General features: G+C 39.5%; 1 protein-coding gene across 2 annotated transcripts; it reads right to left on the bottom strand.

The window, feature by feature from the left end:
- Positions 1-4355: 4355 nt before the first annotated feature.
- LOC139132755 (zinc finger protein 227-like) lies at positions 4356-16003 on the bottom strand. Of its 2 annotated transcripts, none has more exons than XM_070699029.1 (2): positions 15667-16003; positions 4356-7435 (listed from the first exon to the last, which is right to left on the bottom strand). In XM_070699029.1, exon 2 carries the CDS (start codon positions 6964-6966, stop codon positions 5605-5607), a length of 1362 nt encoding a protein of 453 aa, XP_070555130.1. In that variant the 5' UTR covers positions 6967-7435; positions 15667-16003; the 3' UTR covers positions 4356-5604. The 2 variants fall into 2 exon arrangements, with proteins under 2 accessions (XP_070555130.1, XP_070555123.1); XM_070699022.1 differs by lacking the exon at positions 15667-16003 and adding an exon at positions 10470-10913.
- Positions 16004-19187: the final 3184 nt, after the last annotated feature.

Here is a 19187-nt window from a genome sequence, read left to right as displayed (position 1 = left end):
AGTATATTGTTTAAAAATTCGCCAATTTGAACCAAGTCTATACCAATTAGGCCGCAATGTCATAACTGTAACCGTGATTGCTGTGAAACAAACACACGTAGCTACGACGATTAACAACTTTTCATCGTACGGTACACGAAAGGGACAATCAATGTGTGTCAAATTATTTTTTGAAAACGAATACAGGTAGACATTGTCATTAGTTACTATCATAGGCGCTCCTTAGCTGGGTAGTCTGCTAAGTGGATCAATTTTCGGATCGATCTATTGATCCCGTAGTCGATACGCCCGCCACTGCAACCTAAATACTCACCTTGTGAGTATTTAGGTTGCAGTGGCGGGCATATCGACTACGGGATCAATAGATCGATCGGAAAATCGATCTACTTAGCAGACTACCCGTTAAGGAGCGCCTGTGGTTACTATCGCAGTGGATACGCGGTTACTGGACAGGCCCCAAGTCGCTTGGCTTGTCTCGTCAGTGCAGTTACTGTCTTTTTTAGCTCCATGCTGTCAGACGGTGGGGCAAAAAGTTAACCCCACCACAGTACCTCTATCCACACGATCTAAGCACTAGCCCACTACCTAACCTGACAGTCTGCTGAATTTCATTCCTTCAATTTATTCTTTTTTTTGATATTTATATGCCCACAGACTTGGAGCAAGTCTACGCAGCTGTAAGTCCAACGGCAAAGATCACGCGCACGCGTGTGATTTAGCAAAAACATACAAGTTGATAAGGTTCGACGAGAGCATGACAACACTTTGAACTATTGGAAACAGTAGTGCCGAAACGTCTTAGAAGTCCCAGTGCCGAAACGATTTGGGGCAGGAAGATACGGGGCCAAAACGACTTAGGCCGTAATGTTTTAGTGCCGAAACGACAAGTTATCGCGTTCACTTACCTTATCCTTTCCACGATGAAGAAACCTATAATTTTCGAGGTGTCGTGTTTACACCGACGAGCTGAACTGAGCAATAAGCCGAACTGCCTTCGACTTGCAAGTTTGTACCCGGGCAAACTAAAATGCGGTCGTCGATACTTCTTTCCCAGTGACTTAGGACCAGCGTTTTTACTTGTCTCAGTATGCACGGACCACAACAGGCAGACCAGTGCGTTCATGGCAAATGACAAAAGAGTTTAGTTGGTGCCGTTTACTTCAAAAGTATATTGGTGCGTATGTAAACAGTGTATAAACTGTATGTTAACCGTGGGTAAACGGTATCTCCATGGGAGGGATGCAATGTCCCTATTCTGCTATCGTCTTATATTCAACAATGACAATAAACGTTACTTTCTTCGTTCTTTGTAGCGCCTCGCTTTTACCTTAGACTTCCGTGGACACCTACCTCTCCACGGTTCTACACATATTGTTAGTCTCATCTCGCTTCTACTGTCTATGGTTTCATTTGTCTACACCACTACAACCTTTGACAAAAACATACCGCGTGTAGCACTTAAATCTACGCTAAATTTTAACGTGGATTGTATATGCATATATAGATGTGAGACTGTAGAAACGAGACTTTTCTCACTGCTTTGTAAAAAGAATTGAAAATACCGAAGACCTAGGAGAGTCTTTACTCTTCCGATTGATTGGACTACACTCCGTGTATGAACAGTTTTTGTCTCTTTGTGTCGAGTCCCTCCAACAACTTGGACCGTGGTTTTAGAGATGTACTGCTTGATAGTGACTATGGCATAACAGTTGCATTCTACACTCAGACAGCAGAAGAAATGTTTTTCATTGTGAACAACAACACAATGGAGTTACCTGATCTATAAATTTTATTTGCCCGAAACCTCATTCACTGTTGAATTCACAATGTGACGTAGATAGTTTTGATCTCGCAAATATTTTGACCTTGTTTTTTGCGGAATTGAAAGTCTGTATGTAAAAGAAGGTTACAAGTTTTGGGGAAAATCGATATTTTGAGTGTACGCGTTGACGTAAGCGAGTGTGGTTGGTAATGAACACAATACTCTGGTTGAAATTTTGGCAGTTCAATGTGAATTCAAAACAGAAAGTGACCACGAGAGAATTTCCCCAGCATATTGAAATTTGGCTGGGCTTGGCTATTTCAAATTGTTAATTGAATCACGGTCACTCAACAAAAACGTGTGAATGAGGCATTAGTTTATTGGATGCGCGTTGCGCTGGCGGTCGCTGTTGGTGACGTCACACCAGCTGTGGCGTCCCCTCAAAGAGTGGGTACGGTGGTGTCTTTGTCTAGCATTATTTTTTGAGATTTTACTTCAAAACTTAAAGAAGTTCACGGGAATGTATACATTGAGAGGTGTTTATTACAGGTAGAATAAACTGTCCACTGTCACTACATGTGCAATTTTGAGTAAGATAAATAATAAATGTTTGCCCAAACAAAATGACGCCCTAATGCAGATACAGCAAAAAAAAACCACTGTACGTCGTGCATATATGAACTGGAATCTTCACAGAAACAATAGAGTAGTCAATATAATACATAGTGCTGAATGTTTTCCACTATAACACCATATGCTATGTTTCCTTGTAATATTACATTTTTTTTAAAATGGCGGGAAATCAAAACGGTTAAAATTTAATTTTACTTGTCCAGTTTTTTCAGTGATGAACGACTATATCCTGTAGAATTTAAAGAAAACCAGAGAAAATAGAAAGCCTTTTTCAGGTCGACAAATTCTAAGAGTTACAGCTACAGGGGCTTTAACATGATTTTGCAAGCCATTTTCACTTGATAGCGTCTTTCATGTGTGTCAGAGCGTGAATTTCTGTTCGCTCTAAACTGAAAAAAAAAATCTGACGGTTTTTCATTCTGATATTTCTTCTTTTGATAACAGTACACGTTAAATTCAACTGATGAACCCGGTTTTGTGGAGTGACCGTGGTTTCAGAGATGTACTGCTTGATAGTGACTATGGCATAACAATTGCATTCTACACTCAGACAGCTGAAGAGCTCATTGTCATTGTGAACATGAACCTCCTTTTTTAGCTCCATGTTTGGAATAATATAAAGGCGTTACCTGATCTGTAAATTTATCTACGGTCCCGTGATTTATCTTTGGACGAAACTGCATTCACTGTTGAAGTCACAATGAAACGTAGATATTTTTGATCACACCGGTAATTTGACCTTGTTTTTATGTTTAGTAGGCGTTGACGTACGTTTCCTAGTCGAGTGTGATTGGTAATGTACGCAATATACTCGTTGAAATTTTAGCGGTTTATTACGCAAAAAGTGACCACGAGAGAATTTTCTCGGCACTTTGAAATTTGAAATTTGGCTCGGCTATTTTAAATTGTCCATGAACAATTTATATCCTCGTCGGACTTTGTCGTCCGATTACTTCGGCATTTGTCGGACATATTTTATGATATTACCATGGACTTGCAAATTTTTGGATTTGTGACAACATAAGTATCTGAAGTATACTGCTGCCCCCCCCAAGTTGAATCAGAATGATAAATGCACTGAAATTTCTGTAAGAATTGTCAATATACTGAGTCAATTTTGTCTTTTGTCTTTCTAAATGTGTCAGTCGAAAAATATTTAATGTCCGAAAACTATGGCAGGGACTATAGACAGTTTCGCAATCGTCGAGAGCATTTGGTTTCATTGGTTTTTCATAGACATTATGCAGTACTTATGGATGCTGTGGTGGTATGTTATACTTTGTACTTAATTTCGAACTCTTTCCGCTCAACTTAAAACAAAGGGTTTCTCATTTTAATAATGAACCATCCAGTAAAGTGCATTTTGCGTGAAACCTTTACCACAGACTTTGCAAACAAATTGTTTTTCTTTGAATGAACCTTCTTGTCGCGTTTTAGATACTGAATTTCTCTGAATCTTATAGCACAAACTTTACAAACAAATGGCTCTTCGTTAGTGTAAATTGTCTGGTAATATTTCAGATGAGTTTTCGACTTAAAACTCCCACCACAGGCTTTGCAATCAAACGGCCTTTCATTGGAATGAATCCTGGGATGACATTTTAGTGGAAAGTAGTCTTTAAACGTTGCAAACAAATGGCTTTTAGCTTGCATGAATTCTATGGTGACACTTTAGGGCAGCATTCCATGCCAAGTATAACTTTTTTCTCAACTTCTGCACCACGTTTAACTATAGATAATCGAGGAAAACCTGCTACATCCGTTCCCTGTCCCCTTTACGCGATAGTTTCACAGCCATAATGTTGGTATGTCAAAATAAGAATACTTCATACCAGGAGTTATAATTTCCTGCTATGTGTTTTCAAAGGAAGCTTGAATCAGATGTTCCGAAAGTTTTCAATATCTCAGTTGTCTCGTCATGAACTCCACCAATGAAAAAAATTCTACTGGGTATCTTGAAAGAGATTTTATTTCTGACAACGATGGAAATGAAAACAAACGAAGAAAAGGAAACGTTGTTGACATATCGATTTCAAGTCTGAAAAATTTAGTTGCAACCATACATTTACATATTCAACACATGAAATACAAACAATTGATAAAAAAGGTTCATAACAGAGTAGGAGACGAGAATCAAAACAATGAACGAATGACAAACGGACTCCTTGACATAAAATTTAGAAAAGATATCAGAAAATCTCAAAAAGGGGTAATTGCGCTAGAATTGCAACACATTACATCAAAAATATATATCCTTATTCGTCAATATTTGGTTACTTAGTATACATAATGTTAGCTTTGATACAAGCAAAGAACTTATTACAGGTCGACAGTCTTAGAAACTGTTTACAGACTGGTTGACAGTCAGACATATGTTCACAGAGTAAGTTTGAAAGCATCATCCACGCATGTGCACATTCTGTGAATTGTTAGGAAAACTTGATGTCGTCTGCAACAGAGACGAGTGATAAACTTTTACTTTGCTATTTTCCAATGGCAAAATTTGGATGGTGTGTGTCACAAATCACTATGACTGGCAATATTCACTTCATAGGAGTGGTTTGTGACACTCGGGCCTTCGTCGCAACAATGTTTCCACTGACCAACGGCGTTCCTCTTAATCAATCAAGAAAGGCATAAATTGAAAGATATTCATTATTTCATGGTGTAAGCTGTTTTATCATAATGACCCAAAGAGAAACAGAGAAATATCCTCTCTGTAGACATACGTGTTTGCATACGTGTAGTACATACATACATACATACATACATACATACATACATACATACATACATACATACATACATACATACATACATACATACATACATACATACATACATACATACATACATACATACATACATACATACATACATGAAGTACATACGCAATGGATGTACATCGACTAATAACAATAGCACCCTATACAATACGGAAATTTAGCTCATGAAAGAAATCTCAGGAACTTTCACGTTCAAATTTTATAGTTACTTGAACAAACCTATATCAGAGCATCTACCTTCATAGATAATAAAAAATGAAAAAAGATATAATACCAGAAAATGTTTTATTTGTTTAACAGATACACTTTCAAAACATTTTATTTGTACCCTTGGTATGAATGCCGGTGTGGTATACTTTGTATTTCATTTTCAACACTTTCCTCTCATCTTGCAAACAAAATGTCTCTCATTTTCATTATGAATCATCTGACACACAGATGACGTTTTAAATTTGCATTTAGTGTGAAACCCTTACCACAGACTCTACAAAGAAATGGTTTTTCATTTGAATGAGTTCTCTGGTGAACATTTAGATTTTCAATCCGTCTGAAACTCTTATCACAGATTTTACAAACAAATGGCCTTTCGTTTGTGTGAATTCTATGGTGACCCTTCAAAGTGTCATTCCGTGTGAAACCCTTACCACATACCTTGCAGACAAACGGTTTTTCATTTGAATGAGTCCTCATGTGAATAGTCAGACCCCCACTCTGTATGAAACCCTTACCACAGACTTTACAAACAAATGGCCTTTCGTTTGTGTGAATTCTATGGTGACCCTTCAAAGTGTCATTCCGTGTGAAACCCTTGCCACAGACTTTGCAAACAAATGGCCTTTCGTTTGTGTGAATCATCTGGTGATTTTTCAAACTGAAATTCCTCTTGAAATCCTTACCACAGACTTTGCAAACAAACGGTTTTTCATATGAATGAACTCTGTGGTGGCTTTTTAAAAAAGCATTTTCTCTGAATCTCATACCACAGACTTTGCAAGCAAATGGTTTTTCGTTTTTGTGTATCCTCTGGTGACGTTTTAAGTTTGACTTCAACCTGAAACTCTTACTGCATACTCTGCACAGATGGGGGATTTCAGTTAAATGTATTCTTTGGTGAGATTTTAGATTTCTAATCTCTCTGAAATTCTTACCACAGACTTTACAAACAAATACCTTTTCGTTTGTGTGAATCTGCTTGTGATTTTTCAAACCAGAATTCCACCTGAAACCATCACCACAGACTTTGCAAACAAACGGTTTTTCATTTGAATGAATTCTCTGGTGAATATTTAGATATCCTATCTGTCTGAAACTCTTATCGCAAACTTTACAAGCAAATGGCTTTTCATTTGAATGAATTCTCTGGTGATATTTCAAACTGACATTCCACTTGAAACCCTTACCACAGACTTTACAAACAAACGGCTTTTCATTTGAATGAACGCGTTGATGAACATTTAGATGTCCAATCTGTTTGAAACTCTTATTGCAAACTTTACAATTATATGGCCTTTCGTTTGTATGAATTTTATGATGACTTCTCAAATGATAAATCGATGCACAAGCTCTACCACAGACTTTACAAACAAATGGCTCTTCATTTGAATTAATCCTATAGCTTGCCCTATGATTAATTCTCTCATGATGTATAAGATTCTCATTCGGTTCAAACCTTTCATCATGTACTTTACATTGCAAATGTTTTTCATTTGACTGAGTCTTCTGGTGAGCTCCAGAACATGCATTCTCCACAAAACTTTCCCCGCACACTTGTCCGAGAAATGCCATGATGGTATTTTCACTTGAGGGAATCCTTCAGCGACGTTCAGAACTCAGCGTAGAACTCTTCACACAAATGTTGCTTACAAAAGGCAAGGCATTGCAACTTCATTTCCCAGCTGAAGAATAAGGAATCACTTTCAGGAAGATTTCACCTCAGAGCTACTTGGGCGATTATGTGTGGCTTCTGTTGCCTTCTTATTGCTGCATTGACATCTGTTGATGGACATTGAATTTCAAATCTCCCAAGATTTATATAAATTGCTGCAGTTGGCTACATTTACTGCGAAGACACGTAGCTATCCAATCACCCGAGTCTCAGCGAATTCCGACTGTGGCATCCGATCCGACTTTTCTTGTAACTGGAAGCTTCCCTGGTCTTTTACTCGCAATACACGGGGCTTGAATTGCCAGGAGATGATACTGTTCGGAACTGCTTTTTTCAACATTCACTAGGTACATCCACTACCAGGATGCTCTGAAAGAAAGAAAAAAGTTTCACGACTTAGTAAATGTTATTTAAACATTAACAGTAGAGGGGAACCCTCTACCGTTTATGTTTTAAATGAGACTAAACTCGGAACGCAGTATCCATCGTGCACAGACAAGGACAAAAAATCTGTGCATCGTGTTAAAATGTCATTGAACAAAAGACCCAATGCAGATATGCATCCTAAACAATATCTGTCCCATATTACATATGTCAAGTACCTATACAGTAAGAGGGGGTACCCAGAGAGCGCCCTCGAGCGACGGATCTCCCAGTCTATTCCCTCAAAGTTTCGAAAAGAAAAGACAACTGTCAAATGTGACAGTGCATTTTAACTTGTGCACAGAGGTTATTAACAGAGGCTTGCCAAAACAATTGGGGTAGAAAGCTTTCTGCTAAGACAAATAAACAAAGCAAAAGAAGTCCACAAAGTACCATGGTTGATATCAACATTTAGTTGTTCTGTAGTTTACATAAACCATGGAGCTAATCCATTTTTAGCTCCATGCATACACCATGAAGCTAGAAACACATCCTTTTCTAGCACCATGCATGTACGAACAGCTGTATACGAACTACCAGTAGTGATGCCAAGAATAATCTTTTGATTTCAGTAACCCCCATGGTGATCCTGACTTTAAGCTTGGAGGAAATATCAGTGATATGCCAATAAGCGTGTTCATATCATAACTGCTATTGCAGTCCTTGACGGGGGGACTGTGTAACTTTATTGTGCACCATCTATCTGTTTTCTCTCTGTTACATAACCTTGACTGACAGCAGGAAGAGCTAATATGGTAAATCGAATTGGACAATGATAACGCCAACAGACTACAGATATGAATTATGTCATATGCTACCCTCCCCCAGACGAACAAAATACAAAAAATAACAACATGTCATAGTAAAGTGGCATAAACGACAAAACCGATTAAACAGAATGACCTGTATAGTTGTTACAGGGTTTGACGTCCTGTACGTACGTGAACTGCTTTCATCAGAGGGAAAGTGGGCATACCGGTAGTTGTCATATAAACGTTTATGAAGTAACAATTACAGTTTATCATGAATCAATACAAATAACATTGCCAATCTTTAATAACCCCTGGCGCGACACCAAGGGCTGAGCCCTATATAATATTATGCAGTATGTCTATATAGGGCAGTATAGATTTTCTGTAGCGTGTAAAAATTTTGGACAAAAATTGGCAATTTTTACAATGATAACAGCCTATTGCGATAAACAAGGGACGTATTATGCAATCATTATCATTGCAATGGTAACCGCACTGCCCACCTTCCACTTGCAAGCTGAAAACTATAGCGTTCCGTCTAAAAACTGGCAATTTTTGAATCTAATTATTGACACAGGGGGCGCTCTTCTATAATTCAATCCCAGCATTCTTTGCGTATGCTCCCCGTTCATATGCACGACAGTTTTCTCCCTTTATCTATATTAACGATATTTTGTATCAGCGACAAGGTGCATAATAACATTTACTGACTAATAAAAGAGGTATATTTTATAAAAGGCATGTTATATAATAGTAATTTGTTTCGTTTTTGTTAATTTACGAGTACTCAAAAAAACATGGCGGCGCCCATGAAAGAAGGGTACACTTCCGGTTACTCGCATAGTATATTATGAATAAGCGCATGCGTAGTCAGTAAGCCGCTGGCGCGACTATTAACTGTTGATATCATTCCAGAAATGTGCCGAACGCCTGTGGTTTCGGCCCTGTGTTTTCCGGCCCAATGTCGTTTCGGTAACACTTTTTCCCCCGATAACCGTACCAATTATAGAGTTGGGTCAAGTCTGTGATTCTTTAATATTTGAGTGGGGCGAACGCGATGATTTTGTGTTCTGTTTTCATGTGAAACGCGTCAGTGGGGTAAATGCGAAGAGTGGAGACAGGGAGTCTCGGTGAATCAGACAGAAACTAATTCACTACTGAGCAGACTCAAATGTAACGCGTTCAATCATAAGGAAAAACTTGCCTCGGCTACCAAATTCCAAATAGATTTGTGTGAAATAGGAAAGACACGGGAGAAACTATCGCGAATGATTTTTGTTTAAAAATTCGCCGATTTGAACCAAGCCTACACCAATTAGGCCGCCATGTCATAACTTTAACCGTGATTGCCGTGAAACAAGCACATGTCGCTACGGCGATTAACAAATTTTCATCGTACGGTACACCGCACCCGACGGTACACTAAAGGGACAATCAATGTGTTTCAAATGGTTTTTTTTTGAGAATGAATACGTGTAGACATTTCCATAACTCACAATCGCAGTGAATACGCGGTTACTGGACAGGCCCCCAGACGCTTGGCTTGTCTCGTCAGTGCAGTTGTTGGCCTTTTATAGCTCCATGCTATCCGACGGTGGGGTTAGACGTTCACCCCACGATCTAAGCACCAGCCTGAAGGACGTTAATTCCTTTAATTTATTCATTTTTGATTTTTATATGCCCACAGACATGGAACAAGTCTACGCAGCTGCAAGTCCGAAGGCAAAGATTACGCGCACGCGTGTGATTTTCACCGCCGCGATTGAAAGAGTTAGCAAAAAGATCGTATCTATACAGGTTGATAAAGTTCGACGAGACAACACTGAGAAAAAGCAGTGCCGAAACGTCCCAGTGCCGAAGTCAAACACATGGCCAGTACGATGTTTGCAAACTGATTTCAATCTTTTGTCACCTTTTGCTAATCCTGCAAACAGAGCTTATATAATCGTTTGATTGACGGTCGGTTCAAATTGCCAACGGTCATTTATTCCCCAGCACCACACTCGAATTTCCTTAAAAAACGTCTTCCAGTCACGTTAGAATTTAAATAGAACCGCTGAGTTCGATCGGCAGCAGCTTCGTGCTGACCGCTTGGCAGTCTGTCAGCGTTTTTGCGGTCGGAAAAACTAAAAAGTGGCATTTTTTGGAGCGTGTGCCCTCATGTTACCTGCTTGGTGTCCACTTACACGATGAACACCGCCATTGGTTGGCCCCCGCCTTTAACTTACCTTTTTTACCATGTCGACGACGAAGAAACCTATAGTTTTCGAGGAGTCGTATTTACACCGACGAGCTGAACTGAGCAATAAGCCGAACAGCCTTCGACTTTCAAGTTTGTACCGGCTGAAATTAAGTGCGGTCGTCGATACTCCTTTCCCAGTGACGGAGGACCAGCGTTTTTACTTGTCCCAGCACGCACGGACCACAGCATGCAGACTAGTGCGTTCATGGCAAATGACAAAAGCGTTTAGTTGGTGCCGTTTACTTTACAAGTATATTGGTGCGTATGTAAACAGTCTATAAACTGTATGTTAACCATGGTCAAACATTATCTCCATGGGAGGGATGCAATGTCCTAATGCTGCTATCGTCTTGTATCACACAATTACAATAAACGTTACTTTCTTTGTTCTTTGTAGCGCCTCGCTTTTACCTTAGACTTCCGTGAACACCTACCTCTCCACGGTTCTACACATATCGTTAGTTTCATCTCGCTTCTACTGTCTATGGTTTCATTTGTCTACTCCACTACAACCTTTGACAAAAACATACCGCGTGTAGCACTTAAATCTACGCTAAATTTTAACGTGGATTGTATATGCATATATAGATGTGAGACTGTAGAAACGAGACCTTTATCACTGCTTTGTGAAAAGAATTGAAAATATCGAAGACCTAGGAGAGTCTTTACTCTTCCGATTAATTGGACTACACTCCGTGTTTGAACAGTTTTTGTCTCTTTTTATTGAGTCACTGCAACCGCTTGCTGTTAGAGATGTATTGCTTGATAGTGACTATAACATAACGGTTTCTTATAGGATGAAGGTATGCGTCGAATGTGAAAAAGATATTCAGTTTGTACTGTCTCTGTGCAGTACAGCTGAAGTGTACCGTCGATGTATCGCTTCTGAACCGTGATCCTGTTGAGCCAAATTCGCCTGTGTGCAAACCGTGACCGCAGTTATTTGCACGCCCGATCACAGGCTAATTAGATATTATTTGTGTTGGTATTTCCAGTTATGATCAAAAATTAATTATGAATATTGATAGATTATTTATATGAATGTTACAGAATAAAATCTTGCTTTTTTTTTACAAACAATATCGTCTACTTTGTGTAAATACCTTCTGGAAACACCATTGTTGTTATAATTATAGTTATTAATAAATTATGATTATGTTTCATAAAATCAAATTTTACAAATTGTAATCTGCTTATGTAAGCAACCCTCATGAAAACCTTCACAATCTGTGCCAAAATATACAAGTGACACCATGAGCCATGTTCAGTCTACGGCGAAAATGTTCAGTCTACGGCGAAAATGTTCAGTTTACGGCGAAAGTTCCTACACAGTTTATACACCTCGCAGCAGGAGACAATTTGCCCTCCTGGCGTCGAGCAAATTGTCACCTGCTCTCGGGCACATAAAGCCATCCATTCAGGCAATAATACATACTACTTAACATGGCGGGACTGTCCTTGCAACCTTTGATCACATGACCACACCCTACACTGTTACTATTTGTCGATAAACACTGTCGTGATGATCTTATCGACGGATTTATCAGTATATATATCAGATATACTAATGGTCCTGAAAGAATGATTACTTTTCCATTTTATTAACAGATATATGAAAAATGATCGTCGACCTCTCGGATGTCCTCTGGTGAATGTTTTCATGTTCTATGCTAAATGATGGGGCACGATTTGAAAATGCAGCCGAACAGGAACCACTATGAAATACATGCCTATTATCTAAATGCCAAGTCGGCAGTGTGCGAAATTAACGTCGGTCCGACTGTCCGAGATCGACAGATTTCTCGTCGGGCCGAAAGTTTTTATCAACGTGTCGGTCCTTATGACCGACTGAAATTTGGAATAAATAATGAAAATTTCTCCGTCAAGACCTGTAACAGATGCAGATGATGACTGACTTTGAATCATTTGATTCGGACTTGAATGTCATGCACCTATCAATGTTTTCCACCGTGGGAGTGCTTGGCAACAGGGGATATTGATCGCACTTCGTGTCCTGGTAGTGGGGAATTCAATCTCTATGGTACGCCAGACCGGGGGGGGGGGGTGACAATGTCGCAACATAGTAATTTTTGTCTCGCGACGTTTTACATTTACGAAGAGTCTAATCCCTCATAGCACAGTGCAGCTGATTACATTCAGATCAGTGTCAATTACGTCCATGCATGCAGATTCTAGCAATGGAATGGATTGATTTTGGTGCAACAATGCGATACAATATTATAATAATACTTGTCCAATGAGTGTAACCCTGGTAATGTTAGCATTAACTGATCGTAGTTTTCAGCAGAATCGAGTGTATGTCAAACTTTTCAGAGTCGTTTTAATAACTTTACGCTTTCAAAGGGCGATGAGACCCAACAATCGCTCAGGCAAAACTTTTCGATCAGAAAATATGCATTCATTTCCGCGAGTGGCGACGTGTGCCATTCATGTTGTCTGCAATTTCTATAATCGAGAAAAAAGTTACGATACTTATCCTTTCAATTAAAAGTATAACTTCATCTGTTTCTTCATGAATGCAACAGAGGCCATATTTAAGCATATTTATGTTTTGAAAAATTTTGAAAGTAATCCATACGTCATATCAAAATACATACCAGGTATTTTCCCCCTTATGTTTTACATAACAATAAAAAAGAACAATGTTTGTATAAAAAATTATTCACACACTCCCCTTACTCATGACTGTTTTCAGGGTACTAAGCTATTCACTCACTCGCGTTGGCTAATTTCAGAAGTGATTTTCAGCTCTCCAACCATTTTCAAATCACAATATCACATGCCCAGGTGTAGTGTACAATTGTACACAGCAATTTAGAGTACACCATTCCCCATAGAAAGTCATGAGAGACAAACTGTTTCGCTTTCATCATCCACATGTAGCCAGTGCATGGGCCTGTATTCCCCGGCCCCTGGGTGTTTGACATAATTTTATAGTCCGAAAGTGGAGGATTTGACATGGCTAGAAAAAATTTCAAATTCTCCTTGGCCTGTTAGTCCCATAGTCCCCCCTCCGTGGTGGAAAACATTAATAAATGTGTGCGCATGACAGTGAGGAAGATGAGGGCTGTGATCTTTTTCAGATTCCAGATCATGTAGCTGAATGATTCATTCACTTACACTATTCTGCAATCTATGTGAACAATAGTCCTTTTCAGAGAATACTTACTGACTCTATTAATAAAAGGACATGAAAAATTAAATATTACAACATTCAAAAGCATAATATTGGTGGAGAAGTTGACTTTAATTGTCGTTAACAACTTCATGTATTGAGGACCGGCAGCTTTCTGTAAGGACCTGAAGCTTTGGCTTGGTGCAGGCCCTTATGACCTGAAGCTATTTTCTCTTAATTTCGCACACTGCCAGTCGGTATGCAAAATGTTCAATATCTGTAACATAGCTGAGAAAAGTTGTAATCCAGTGTTACAGAGTTCATTGACTCTGACGTCAATTCTGCATAAAGGTTAATTATCAGGTGCAGACAGGTTCAGACTTATTAATTATGTGCGATGATTATACCTTAGGTGAGAAATCTAGCAAGTACATACTGTTACGTCATGTGAGAAATCTAACAAGTACATACTGTTCTCGTGTTTATGGTCTTGGCGATTGCACCAAATACGTCAGGGAAAGATTTCATTTTATTTGTATGTAGATAAGGATTGTATGCATTGAATTGTATATACACGGTGTCTTTACGTACACCAGCTCAGACGAAGGGACAACATCTTGAGAGAAGGAACTATCTGGCAATATGTAGCATCCATTTATAAGAAATAAACGGTGTTATCTTTGAAGACTTGGAGTCTCTACGCTGTTTCTGTATCCCGACATCCTCTCGCATGGCGATTCCCCGAGGAAGATAATTGTCGATGGCAACACCAGCTCTTTCCTAAATTCTCTGAAATGACTTTACAGCTGCAGAAAAATCACGGTCCCTGAGGGACCGTGGAAATACACGGACATTTTTGCCCATGTCCCAGTCGAAATACTAAATGTTTTCTCTTCAGCCCCTCCCCGCCGTTAATAACGCTTGTTCCCTAACTTGTGTGGGTCTGTTCAGTGCAGTAGCGACGATTTTAGTAAAACTGCTTCCTATGGTGGTAGCAGATAATAAGTCACCGTACTTCTAGATCTGATATACACTACATTCGGACTGATCGCTGAACCCGGAAAAATATATGACGAAATACCCAGCCACTTTAAGTTAATAATTGTTTGATCAGATTGAATTCGGCACAAAAGAAGAGGAGACGTGTCATTCCATCAAATGTCCGTCCTCCCTATGTACCATGGAAATCGAAACAATATAAAGTCTGCTTTCCCGTAACGAATACCTCTATCGCTCTAGGGGGTGTCACATTAGCGTTGCACAACCAATAGTTTGTGTCTCAATATCTGAGATCAGTGCTATTCTGAGAATTGAAGACAGTTTTACCTGTAATTTTTTTTCAATATTAGTCTGGTTGTCGTTGGGGATGTTTGCCCATTATTAAGCATAACCCTCGTTTGTTTTTTGTGCGTGGGAGTTTGTTATTTACAGCCATGAGCTGCGTTCTTTGTGACTGCTGTTGTAGATCGCCCGATACAGCGGTAAATCTCCCAAATCCGGCGGTGAAAGACTACAATTACGGTTACCGTAGTATCTACTACGGTGTGAGAATTTTCGCTCTTATCGATGGAATGTTGATGTTTTCGTTTTTCGTCACCTTCTCTCTGCTGCAGACAGATAACTTCACACATTTGACATCTAAATATAAAGCAATATTCAGTCTGGACCCCACGGAACCCCTATTAGACGATGGTTTACTGTGCTTCATGTTCGGTTTTGCACTGTACGCATTTTTGGCAGTTATCATATTAAAGGCTAAGAGAGAGCGACAGCATTTCCATGGTTTTGCCCGTGACTTTGGCAGACTTCTGCGTGAATCGCCTGGATACTCGCTTGTATTTGTTATCTCCTTGCTGTACTTTCTGTTGACGACGTTAATTGCCGTTATGCAGTTGGTATATCAAGAGATGCCCTCAAAGAATGAAACTGCTCATGGGGCGTCGAACACAACAATCACTACCACGGCAACTGCACACGACTCTGAGACTCAGTCCATAATCGGGTCCCCTAAAGCAGTGGAATCATTCTGTATCGCTGTATCGCTTACCTGTATTGTTTATTACATGGCGGAGAGTTTCTGCGTGTTGTCGATCGAAGAAAGTATTGCCGACAGGAAAAAAATCAACATTCTTCATGCACAGCCTGAGCGAGGGACGAGAAAAGACACAAGTACCCGACAGGTCCAACTAGGCTCGGAAGAGGGGAGGCCACTGCTTGGCAGTACATCACAGAATGGGGACCAGAACACGTCACCGAAGGGGACCAGAACACGTTACCGAATTTGGAAAAGAACACGTCACAGAATGGAGATGAAATTACGTCACAGTATGGGGACCAGATACCGTCACAGGCTGGAGACCAAATCACGTCACAGAATTGGGACCAGAACTCGATACGGAATGGGGACCAGAACACATCACAAAATGGGGATCTGTCCTCACACGGGCGTATCTTCCCACTGGAACCAATTATAGCCTGTCTGCCGTACCGCTCTTTGATGTTCTTGGAGTTATGTTGCCTTGCTAACTGCATCAGCGGAATAATCAATTTTGCTGCGACGTTTCCTATCCATCACAATTTGATCGGAAATCTAGTGTTGTACATAGCTCTAATTCCAGTGGTTGCTGTCGGAAAACTGAAGTGTAGGAACATATCCGTCTTCTACAGCTGTAGGTTGGTACGATGGAGTTAGGAAAAACGGACAACCAAATGGATACATCAAACTGAAAGGGCACAATTGTATCGTTTCCGGGGAATCGTTTTCGGGGACAGCTGAGGCGTATCATGGCACCATATGGCTATTTTGACTGAACCCCCCCCCCTTAGAAGAGTTATTACCGATACATGTATTCGTAAAATTTATATAAATACAGCAATAGTAAAGACCTTTCAAATCCTGATGTACCCTGTTGGATTATCATCGGTTTATCTCATGACAATTGCAAAAGGTGAAACTATCAAAATGAAATTCAAAGTGACATTAAAATACAGATATAAAAGCTCACGCTATAAGCAGGCTAGGCTAGGTTATATAATCTTTTATTTTATTTACTCAGATCAGTCGGAGCATGAAGAAAAGGAGAGGAACTGATTGAGAAAACCGTGAGAAAAACTTAATATTATTAATAACGTCTGGGCCGCCTGTGTTCCGACGACAGCCTCTTTTTAAAATTATCATATAAACGGAAACTCGGCCGATCGACAGAAGTGTAGATATGAAATACGTTATTGTAATTTATGGAATGGCCTGGCGTTGATTTGTTGTCTCGTATCAGCAACGAAATGGTTTTGTCACCGATAAAACACATTGCATCCATGTCCGATCCTCATTTTGTTCACACTCAAAAGGAAAGAGTTGCTAATCATAGAACATTTTGAGTTCATTTGAAGAGAATACCATTTTACTCCTGTTTGTATTTGGATATGTTTTATTGGTATAACGGTAAATAAGGGTTACAGTGCTTGTCAGAAAGGTGTAACAGATATCAATTATCATTTATCGTTGGTATTATTTTAATCAATTTACAACAATGTGTCTCCAACTTGTCTGTTTTTAGAGCAATTTCGCACGCCAGGTCACATTTAGCTGTGGGTCCATAGCTGTGGTGTTTTCAGACGAGATTCCTGCCTTTTGTGGGCTGGTTTTGACTTTTACGATTTTAACCCGCCACCACAATCGTAAAAGCCAAAACCAGCCCGTAAAAGGCAGGAATCCCGTCTGAAAACACCACAGCTATGGACCCACAGCTAGGTCACATTGTGTTAACTTGTATCAAGTACAGAGCAAATGATGGTTTATCATTTTTCGCTTTCACTGCATAAAAATCGTTTTGTTATTGGTATGAGATGGTTATAAATAACTCAAGTGCCTCCAAAAAGTACATCATAAAGACTAGGTCTCATGACAAGGACGGGAGACTCTCTGTAGAAATTGTAAAGTTCACCCCTTTAGGGTGTCTGAGAGTTTACATGAGTAAAGTAAATGCTCTATTATTTCGTTATTGCTATCACAGGAACAGAGAAAATTCTGGGATACATCCCATTCTGTATAGATGTCATAGTTAGTGCGGCAAATATTGGTGGTGTTTAAATTGATATAAACGAGTTCCTGTGTCTTGTCTGAACTCCATTTTGAGTCCCGGTAACTTGAAATAACCATACCTACGCAGTAAATACTATTCTATTTTTATTTTTAGTGCAACAAGTTTTTTATTCAGGACGCATAATCTGCAGTTGTGTGGTTGTCGTTTCATTACACAGTACAGGGCTCGAAATTAACTTTTTTCCCTGGTAGTCCGATTGGGCTACCATTTTCTGAAGTTGGTAGCCCAGCGACAAGGTCTGGTAGCCCATGCATGAATTAAGAGGGTTTTTTTTGTAAAGGATATTTTTATTTATATCTAGACAATGAACGATTTATTTTTGCATGATTCTATCCAGGAAATAAATTTCCTAGTCATTTGACATCAATACCTGCAGATCATAGCCTTAGGAGAACGGTATAGCATGTGCAGTTGACAACGGTGACGCCTCAAAGTTTCACGAATTATTCACACATACGCAGAGCTTACATGTAAATTTTGATGTTCGCAATACAACGACTTTTCACTCAGCATGTGTAAACATAACATGGCTAAAAATAGATTGGCTATGAATTTCAGGATGACAACTTGGTACAGTCATGTTCCTAATACTTTCATGGCAATTTTGACTATATTTCCCCACCATATCATGGGATGATCTCGTACACTTCAGAAAGCGAAATTTGTGGATGGCCCGACAGCTTTTTCTTTGCAGTTTGAATAATTTTGTGTTTGATTGTGATTGATAAAATTTGATTAAATAACTATGAAAATGATTTTTCATTGGCCATCATTTACCGAGCCTGTTATCCAAGTACATCAGTTAAATATTTTATTCAAAGTTAGGCGCAACAAAGTCGACATGTCCTTTCTGTGTCCAGCTGGGTTGACTGTATGAGCGTTGGACATCTCACAGCCATCAACATCACGTCGCACACTAAGTAATTTCATGCCCAGGCTTTGGTAGTCCGTGTGGGCTACCATTTCATTCGTTTGGTAGCCCCAGGAAAAAGTTGGTAGTCTTGTGGACGCGGGACTACCGCAAATTTCGAGCCCTGCAGTAGCTAAGTGTATTGGAAGACGTCTTTTTACACTGATCCTATCACATGTAAACTTGAATCTAGTAGTTTTCATGAGTTGAACGCAAAGTCAGTATTCGCACTGAACAACTAAAAACACCATATTTTTGTCGTTGCTTTGTTGTCTTGGGAAGACGTTATTACTCTGTTTCCATCTTATCTTATCCGCCGTCGTATAAATCAGACACTCTGATGTTGTGAACACGGCCTCGTCTTCATATTCAGAGGTAGATTTCATACCAAAAGATAAATTCGAACCAAATAGTAAACCATGTTATTCGTCCCGGCGGAAGCAACACCAGCCAAGAGGATATAGGGATACATTTTGTAATTACCGTTTTGTACTTACCGAAAATGTTTTAGTTCTAAGAAGTTGACAGATTTTGTCTGCAGCACTTTAGTGACGA

This window comes from Ptychodera flava, chromosome 1 (genome assembly GCF_041260155.1).
Source record: "Ptychodera flava strain L36383 chromosome 1, AS_Pfla_20210202, whole genome shotgun sequence".
Taxonomy (NCBI): domain Eukaryota; kingdom Metazoa; phylum Hemichordata; class Enteropneusta; family Ptychoderidae; genus Ptychodera; species Ptychodera flava.
The sequence above is the reverse complement of the archived record's forward strand: the minus strand, read 5'-3'. Positions and strand labels throughout refer to the sequence as shown.